The sequence below is a fragment of the Penaeus monodon genome, chromosome 1 (assembly GCF_015228065.2).
Source record: "Penaeus monodon isolate SGIC_2016 chromosome 1, NSTDA_Pmon_1, whole genome shotgun sequence".
Classification (NCBI taxonomy): Eukaryota; Metazoa; Arthropoda; class Malacostraca; order Decapoda; family Penaeidae; genus Penaeus; species Penaeus monodon.
The window spans coordinates 6,934,621-6,944,620 of record NC_051386.1 but is presented as its reverse complement, the minus strand read 5'-3'; the positions used below and the strand labels follow the sequence as shown (position 1 = coordinate 6,944,620).

Genomic DNA, 10,000 nt, shown 5'->3' with positions numbered 1-10,000 from the left:
GTGTGTGTGGTGTGTGTGTGTATGTGTGAGATGATGAGTGGTGAGAGGAGGAGAGAGGAGGAGAGTAGGGAGGGAGAGAGGGAGAGTGAGGAGGAGAGAGAGGAGAGGAGGGAGAGAGGTGGTGGTGTGTGTGTGTGGTGTGTGTGTGTGTTGTGTGTGTGTTTTGTGGTGTGTGGTGTGTTGGTGTGTGTGTGTGTGTGTGGTGTTTTGAGTGTGTGTTGATTTGTTGCATTGTATTTTTCACATGCACAGAAACGCAATGAAGGGATGAGTTTTTATGCCTATATGAATGCTTATGCAAATTATTGACAAGAAGTTATCAGGCATGTTGCTTTTCTTTAATTACAAATGAAACATATTTTAAATAGCACATTTTTATTCTTTTTGAAAGCTGATCTTTTTATAGCATGTAGATGCAGTTTCACAAATATTAACACTACTGACTTCCAGGAAGGTTCTTCTCTCTCTCTCTCTCTCTCTCTCTCTCTCTCTCTCTCTCTCTCTCTCTCTCTCTCTCTCTTCTCTTCTCTTTCTTCTCTTCTCTCTCTCTCTCTCTTCTCTTCTTTCTCTTTCTCTTCTCTTTCTTTCTTTCTCTTCTCTTCTCTCTTCTTCTCTCTCTCTCTCTCTCTCTCTCTCTCGTTCACTTTTGCTCTCTTTTCTCACGTTCACTCGCTCTCACAATGTTTTTCCTCCTCTCTTTGTATCTCTTGCTCTTACTCTGTTTTGTCTCTATATTCCTTCTTTCTCTTCTCATTTGGTCTTGTTCAGCCTCCTCTCACTCGTCCTCTCCTCTCCGTCTCCTTCTCCGTCTATCCTCTCTCTACCTATTCCATTTCCTCGCCTTTTCCAGCTGTTTTTTTCTTTTTGCTTTGAGATTATTAGACCAAATCCCTGTTTGAAGGGTAGTTTCATGAATATTAAGAGTTTTTGCTTTACAAAAAATGGTGTTTCCTGCACATCCCCCAGTTTGGAATTTCACGTATGTGGACAATCTTGCAATCTAATTGACGTTATTAAATGATAATTTTTTTTTTTAATAACCTTGATATTAAAGGTTTTTAATGGTTATGACCAGAGCCAAGTGATACTCCATTTTTTTTTTTTTTTTTTTTTTCAAACTTACTCTGGTAACGTGTGATGAACTTAAAAAGAAAAGTTGACAACATCCGGCCGTAAAGTGTCACCGCCATGCAATAAATCTGATTTTCAGAAAAGCTTGAGAAGCCTTGACGTCACAGCTGTATGCCAGCTGTTCTCTTGCCCCCCTTGTGTTATTAATTCATTTGTATTTCACTCCTTTCTCGCCTTCTCTTTCTTTTTTTTTTTCTTTTCCTTGTATTAATTAAATCTTCCTCTCTGTTTTATTTTTCATGTTCTCTGTTTATTTTTCCTTTTTTTTCTTTCTTTCTTTCCCTCATTTATTTATTCTTTCATTTGCACTTTCTCCTTCTCTGTCTCGCCGGGCTAATTATAGGCATCGTTAACTTATCAGCTGCTGGATCAATTCTCTAGCTCTGCTTTACTTCTGCCTCTTCGGCTGTATGGCTTTTATTGCCCACAAAACAAATTTTGTCCGGAAAGTTAAGGAGATTAGTATTTTAAGGAGAAAAAGCTGTAAAATGACCAAGGCTGTCGGTGTTTCTCTGGGATTCACCTTAAATTTTCGACTAAACTGCGTATCAGATTGAAGTCATGATTATGACGTGTTTTGAAGGTTAGGTTTTGGAAAAGTGATAAGGTGACATTGTATAAAAACTTGACTGAAGAGAAAATGTGGTGAGTTGTTAAAGATAGTTTATATATAATACATATATGTTTTTTTCCGTCATTTTTCCCCGTATGACAAGATAAAAAAAAAATAAATAAAATAAACACTTGTTTATTTCCTTACTTATTATGCATTTCTAATCTTTCCACTTTCTTGAATCACCTATTCATGTGCATTTTTTTGCCTTTCAGGTTTTAAGTGCCCCATTTGCTCCAAACTTGTGTTGCCTGATGACCTGGAGTGCCATCTCGTTATCTGCCTCACCAAGCCACGCATCAGTTATAATGGTCAGTGCCGCTCGGGGCGAGTCCCTCCTGCGTGCCCGCGGGCCTCGGTGGCTCTGCGGAGGTGCCGCGAGGCCTTCGTTGCCTTCCCTGCAGCTCGTTGTGTCTTCTATGTGGTCTTGATCTTGATTCTTTCTAAATAGTAATGGGATCAGTAGTCAGGAGTAATAATACGTTTACATACATACATATATATATATATATATATATATATATATATATATATATATATATATATATATAAATGGAAAAAAAAAAAAAATATATATATATGTACACACACACACACACACACACACACACACACACACACACACACACACACACACACACACACACACACACACACACACACACACACACACACACACACACACACACACACACACACACACACACACACACACACACACACACACCTATATGTATGTATGTATGTTTATGTATACATGTATATTTGTATATATGAATATATATAATTAAATAACAAGTAAATGATTTAGGTATGTTCAATTTGTTACATTGGTTATTTTTGGTGTGAAAGGCTGTCTGATTCATTTTGCTTTCTAAATTACCCCCTGTATGCAAGGAATGGCCGGGGTTACCATGCACTGGCGGTGTGCGAGAATTGGATGCGGGTAAGCAAGATTGCTAGACGAGACCGCTACCGCTTCATCACATAGCTTTTATATATATATATATATATATATATATATATATATATATATATATATATATATATATATAGACACACACACACACACACACACACACACACACACACACACACACACACACACACACACACACACACACACACACACACACACACACACACACACACACACATATCATCACCATCAAGGCCAGATAGTTCAGAATTGAACAGCTGTGACCAGTGATCTTATATGTCTCGCGCAGCGCAGCAATTCTGTTGCTGATGCTCTAGCAGCTGTCGCCAAGTGGCGAGATCCTTCACGCTGCTCCGAGTGTTCCTATGAGACCTTGCTCATTGATTGACTAACGAGAGGTACTGTAGTGAGTCCCCGTTGTTTTCTTCAGTAGCAGTGTCTACCCTTGACCATTGACCGTGACGTTGTTCTTCCGCTCAGCGTCGCGTGGTTTAACCAGTGAGTGCATTCTCTGCTCTTGCTTGAAATCCACATCCACCGCCTGTTAACCGTGGCTTCACGTATCCCTGATACCTCGATTCCCTGTATGCAATTGAGGTGAAGTTCCTTGTACAAGGAAACAACGCGCTGGCTGGTGACTCGAACTCTGATTGTCGTGAGTCTTTGAGTCGGACACTCTAACCAAACGAACACCTCGGCCTTATTATATTCAGAGAGAGAGAGAGAGAGAGAGAGAGAGAGAGAGAGAGAGAGAGAGAGAGAGAGAGAGAGAGAGAGAGAGAGAGAAATAAAGAGAAAGTAAAGAGAAAGAAAGAAAGAAAGAGGTATGGCTTTTGTAAAAAGAAATTCACAGTGGCTCTGACCTTGTCTGCCAACCTTTTGCAACATGTTATGAATACTGACAGAGCAGTCAGACAGAAGGATTGGATTAGCTGAAACTAAAGGACTTGGGTTACATTTATGCCCAATGTGTACTTTGAATAATGGACACAACCATCTATTAGCACAGATATTCTTATCTTCAGCCTTTTATTACCTAAAGAACTCCTACAATAAAAAAATGCTACAGATTGATACCTGGTTTATGGCATTGGAGGTTGTAGTATTTTCCCCAGGAGCCAACCTTACGAATGGGAATAAGAATGCTGCTGTTTCCAGGAAAGTGCTTAGGAAAAAGGAAGATTTTCAAGGAAAAGGAAAGATCACCAGATCTACTTGCTTTGCATCCTGACACAAACAACTAATGAATTTAGTGACTAAATAGTTTGTTTTCCACAAGCTCGACATCAGTACTAGCTTCCTAGAGCTTCCTGCATGTAAATGGGAGACTACTTTGGAAATTCAGGTTTTAACATGTATGTGTGTTCATTGTTCGAGTTGTGAACAACAAAGCTGTGCATAGAATACGCTTGTGTACTGATGTAATTCAGATAGCAGGATTTGAGCACAGGAGGAAAAAACATTGGCAAATAGTCAGCAATACTATAAAGTGAAGTATGTTGCACGTGAAGTGACAGTAATAATGATAAGTAAGTGTTGTCAGGTGTTTTTATCTCTTCTGAGGTCACATTTGTTGAAGGGTTTATGGAGATGCAAGACAAGTTAATTTATAGAGCTTCTAATGTTTTTTTTTACAATATGTATGTTATAGGTATATTATACACTTACACAACCAACACATATTTCCATGTCTCCAGCAATCTCCCCTGTATTAAGACTTTAATTCCCATTCCTTGAAATCTAGTATGCCGTGACCACCTATCCAGTGTTGATGCCAATGGTGCAGCATGAGAGATATAACATGAGAGTGCATCACTACACACTCTCTCTCTCTCTCTCTCTCTCTCTCTCTCTCTCTCTCCCTCTCCCTCTCCCTCTCCCTCTCCCCCTCTCCCTCTCTCCCTCTCTCTCTCTCTCCTCTCTCTCCCTCTCTCTCTCCCTCCCTCCCTCCTTCCTCTCTCCCTTCTCTCTCTCTCTCCCCCTCCCCTCTCTCCTCCTCTCTCTCTCTCTCCCTCCCTCTCTCTCTCTCTCTCCTCCCTCTCTCTCTCTCTCCTCTCTCTCTCTCTTCCTTCTCTCTTCTCTCTCTCTCTCTCTCTCCTCTCTCTCTCTCCTCTCTCTCTCTCTCTCTCTCTCTCTCTCTCTCTCTCTCTCTCTCTCTCTCTCTCTCTCTCTCTCTCTCTCTCTCCTCCCCTCCTTGCATTTTTTAATCAAGAATATGATAAACTGTTCATGTGTGAACTTTGAAATATGTTTAATATCAAGTTCTAATTCATAATTTGTAATTTTTGTATTGTGCTTATTGATGGGTATTTTTCTTCTCTGTTCCATGTAGTGGGATAAGTTTGCAAGACAGTTAAGGGAAAATTAGTTAAATAATTTGCACATATTTTTGGTGTGATTTTTGTCTCATTAAAAGTCTATATTTAACCCATTGCCACTAGGAAAATCATTGTCATTATTATCATTAAAATTATCATTATCAATATCATTATCATTATTATCATTACCATCATCATCATCATCATCATGACATGATTAAGACAAAATTAATTAGCATGTATTGATTTATTATTTTTTTGTTGCAGAGGATGTGTTAACAGAGGATAAAGGAGAATGTGTCATATGCCTGGAAGATCTGTGCCAGGGAGATACAATTGCTCGGCTGCCCTGCCTCTGCATTTATCACAAAACTTGTATCGATGAGTGGTTCCAGGTAAGCAGACTTTTTTCTCCCCCTCCTCCTCATTCACTTCATTTTCCAGTACTCTCTTCCTCCCTCTCCCTTCTCTTCCACTTTCTTCTAGTGCTCTTCATTTATTCTCTTAAATTCGCACTAACTTACTGCTTCACTCTCTCTCAGGTTCTTGCCTCACCTCTCCTGTGTCTCTCTCGCTCTATTTCCCAAACTTTTTTCCAAACTCTTTTCACCCTCCCCTTTATATGTTGACTTGCTCATGATGGTCTCCTTTCATTGTCCTAAAAAAAAAGGAGTTTTTGAATCAACTGAAAATATTTAAAGTTTCACTCACATGAACCCAATTTAAAGAAGTATATTCATCTCTTCAGTATTGTGAGGACTAACAGGAGTGTCTTATTTTTTGCAGGTGAATCGATCGTGTCCTGAGCACCCGTACGATTGAGGCTAAGCACAGTTTTAATTATGATGAAAAAATGCCTATGTGCCATTACTATTCATTGTGCCAGTTGGGGAAGCTTCACACAGGTGGATGCTGCCCCACAATCATGGGAAGGGAGGAACTTAACTCCTGTCTATACTAACCTGTTACTTCTGATAGACTTACAAAGAAAAGAGAATTAAGATGACAGACTCTTACTCACTCATTTTGATGGTGATGAAAGTAACAAGGATCTTAAAGACATATTGTAATATGAGGAATAATTTCTTGTATTTACATATTCCATGTTTTTGATGTGGGATGCAGTTATAGTATGCTGAATATCAACTTCCTTTTTGAAGATGAGGATACTGCATTCAAGAGACAGAGTGCAGTATTTAAAGACTTTATCTCCAGATTTGGATGATGGAGATTTGTGATTGGAACATAATATCAGATTTAATAAATTTCCAAGGAAGAGAACAATGACTGTTTCTTCAATTTTCCTGAAGAAGATAAAGCTTTTCTAGAATATACTTCCAGATGAAGTCTCGTGTACCGTGGGAGACAATAATGGAAAATTGTGCAACCCATTTAAGAAAATTTTGTTGTTGTCTATCTCCGCAGTGGTTTAAGAGTGATCCTTGTTTAAAGTGCTTCTGTAACGGCCCCAGATTCTGCTGTGGAGGTGAAGAAAGTACAGTTTGAGAAATTGAAAGGCTCCTCAAGATTATTCCCTTCCAATCGAATTTAATGTTAGTTTTTTCTTCATTTTACATGCTGTGGAGATTCAGCTGATTGATGGAGGCTGATCTTCAAGCAAAAATGCCTTAATGTAACTGAATGAAGTGAATAGTAACATAATTATTATATCATTTGTTTTGATTTTATAGAGATTGACATCTCTATATATTTTTCATTGTGTAAAATGTATTTCAGGGTGTAGAGTTTGGCTGGCAATTGTATAGTACTTGTCACAATGGTTGTATAGACTGCTCAGGTAGTAGAACTAGTATACTGCCATAAACAGAATTGAGCCTCGATTAGTTGCGCTAAAGGCTTGGAATTGCTCATCGTACCTACCACTGGTATGATTGCATTTTTGATACTTTGGCTATATAAGGATTTGGTAAGTTTTATGCATATACAAGGACCAAATTTACCTTCACAGCTACAATGTTATTTTTCAGCAAACCATGCAGTCATTGCTTATATGACTAACCACTAGCCAAACAAGAAGACAATATAGTTTCGTTTCTGTTGCACGACATGTGGAATTTGTCATGCTAGCCTCTTTTTGCTACTTGGAACTTTGACCTTTTTTTTTTTTTCAACATAACAGGTTATTTGTTCTAAGTCACCTTATATCCAGCATTCAGACCACTAGGAAGACTCCCGAAATGCATTATTATCTTGATAATTTTTAATCCTTCAGCTTCATGACATGCTCCACATCTTTGATCTCTCTAAGTGGGGATTAGAACAACAGAACATGTACACTGAATACCTTCTGCTCGAACTGAAGAATATATCAACAGACTACTTGTTCTAGGCTACTGCTCATGATGCTCCATGCATTGCATTATAGATGTCTCCAGAAGAGTTCCTTTTTTGTGTATAAAACATTGCTGGTCATGTTCATTCTCATCATAAATTAGGCAAGTTTCTTATCCTTCCTCTTTGTTTAGAGAAATGATTACCTGAAATGCTCACAAATAGTGAACACCTCAACTCAATTATGTTAGTCTTGGTAGATTTAATTTTGATATTTTTTCTTGTATAGGGACACAATGATGCACACGGTTAAATACATGCCTTTTCTAAGTAATGGAAGTATTTATGTGTGTGAAGAGAATGGATCCTTCTCATCTAGTAAAGTTCCGAGGTGGGTTATGATTTGAAGCAGTTTGGGCAGGACTGGACCTCAGCATAGACTCTTATTTCTGGCTCTTGGAAGACACTTGTGGGGAGGAGGAAATTGCCAAGAATTTTCAAGATTATTCTGAGACACATTTTTTTTTTTTTTTTTTTTTTCCAACATTCTTTTTTTTATCTCTTCAGTGTTTGATTTTTTTCTTCTTCCTTTTTTCCTCTCAAATAGTTTACACCTAAGTTAAAAGAGCATATAAATGGCCTTGGAGGTGAAGCACACGAATATAGCACTTGATAAAACATACAAAGAACTTGTCCAGAAATTACTTTTAAATCTTTTAATGACTACTGAACAGTTGAAAGACCAGTTATGTTGTCTTGAATCTGATCAGGTAACCTTTGACCATGTTATTCTGAAGCTAAAGAACTGCGTGTCATTACAGAATGTATTGATATTGGCCGTGATATCAGACCGTACAGCATAATGCTGAAATTAGCAATTTTCACTACTGTATGGGCAAAGCTTGATGTAAATAGATTAGATATTTTGTAATCAAAACTAGAGGTAAAGTGTGTTGGCATATATGTTTGTGCGTATGCTTAAGTGTCTGTGAATGTTTATAAGATAAGATGTTTATTAAGAGAATTAATGTGTGTGAAGATGATCATCTGTTATTGTGAAAGATGTGTGTAAGTGTATGTTAATGTGAATTGAATGTTGAGTGTGTAAGAGTGAAAATGTGGAATATTAGTTTATAAGTTGGAAAAACTAGGGAAATATTAGGTTTATGAATTGTGAGGTTGGTGAATAAGTCAGTAAAGAAATAGCAAGGGGGGGAGGTAGGGTACGGGAGAGGAGGAAAAGGGATAGGAAAGGGAAGAGAAAAGAATTTGAATTGACAAACATCAAGAGAAATAATGAGAAAGAGATTTAGAGTAAGAGCAATATCAAGGAAAAAGGAGACACACAGGAAGAAAGGCTGTAAGAGAAAGAGGGAATTAGAAAAGGATGAAGGAAAGAGTGATAGGCATAGGGAAAAAAAGTATAGTTGATGAGAAGAAAAAAAAAAAAAGAAAAAGAAAAAAAAAAAAGACAAGAGAGGAAAACAGCAACAGGGGAGAGAATGTTAGTGACAGAGAGGTGTAAAACGTATGAGTGAGCAAGAGAGAGTGAAAGTGAGACAGAGGGAAAAGGTGATAGAGAAAATTATAGGTGTGTGTATGCATATATGTATAAGGTTTGAACTTGTGATTCAGATAACAGAAGTGTCATGTTTGGGACAGGTAGATGGTAGTGCAGGTTTTATAAGAAGGCTCTAACAAGCATAGGCATGGTTTCCTTCGTCTTAGTAGTCCGGTGGTCACCTTAACTTTTTCTGCTGTCATAGTTAAGTAGTGTCGGTAACTCAATAGAAAAGTTTATTTGACTCCAGTGATTCCATGGCCGAAGGTTGTAAATAACGGTTGTCACACGTCTTTGGTCTCCCCTTCCCAGACATCCCTCTGAAAGGAGTTCTTCGCTCCAAATGACCCTTTTTCTACTCTTCCTGTTTCTACTTTCTTTCACTGGGCTTCATATGCACACAGCTGTTTATGACAGACCTCACTGATATTGCCATTCAAGATTCATCGTAGAGGGCAGGATTCAGTGCATGTTGTTGCAAAAGGAAGTTGTTTGATGAGAGTGAGTGTGAGTGTGAGGGTGAGTATGTTTGTGAGTATGAGTGTAGAGTGGGTGGGAGTGCAAGTTAGAGAGAGAGAGAGAGTGAGGGAGAGTGAGTGTGAGGTAGAGAGAGTGTGTGTGTGTGTGTGTGTGTGTGTGTGTGTGTGGTGTGGTGTGTGTGTGTGTGTGTGTGTGTGTGTGTGTGTGTGTGTGTGTGTGTTTGTGTGTGTGTGTGTGTAGTGTGAGTGTGTGTAGTAGTGTGAGAGTGTGAGTGTGAGATGTGAGAGTGAGAGTGAGAGTGAGAGTGAGAGTAGAGAAAAGTGTGGTTAGAGGAAGAAAGTGTGAGAGAGAAAAGTGGTCAGTGAAAAAGTGAGAGAGAGAGAGAGGAGAGAGAGAGAGAGGAGGATGAGAGGAGAGGAGAGAGAGGAGTGAGGAGATGAGAGAGAGAGAGAGAGAGAGAGAGAGAGAGAGAGAGAGAGAGAGAGAGAGAGGAAGAAAGAGAGAGTGCAAAAGTGTGATAGAGTGTGAAAGAGTGCAGGAGTGTGAGAAAGTGATAGAGTAAGAGAAAGAGAATGTGAGAGAGAGAGAGAAGTTGCAAGAAAGAGAAAGACACTCTGTTTCATATGTATCTTGGTTAGCACAGAAGTTGCCCCCTTAACTGCTGA

General features: G+C 38.7%; 1 protein-coding gene across 4 annotated transcripts in view; it reads left to right on the top strand.

Moving 5' to 3' along the window:
* The window catches only part of LOC119584571 (E3 ubiquitin-protein ligase ZNRF1-like), a 151,243-nt gene extending 142,479 nt beyond the window's left edge, over positions 1-8,764 (top strand). For all 4 annotated transcript variants that reach the window (XM_037933403.1, XM_037933288.1, XM_037933347.1 and 1 more), the window contains exons 4-6: positions 1,960-2,055; positions 5,270-5,397; positions 5,789-8,764. In XM_037933403.1, coding sequence (XP_037789331.1) covers positions 1,960-2,055; positions 5,270-5,397; positions 5,789-5,824 — 260 coding nt within the window. In that variant the 3' untranslated portion in view covers positions 5,825-8,764. The remainder of the gene's footprint in view (positions 1-1,959; positions 2,056-5,269; positions 5,398-5,788) is intronic.
* Positions 8,765-10,000: the final 1,236 nt, after the last annotated feature.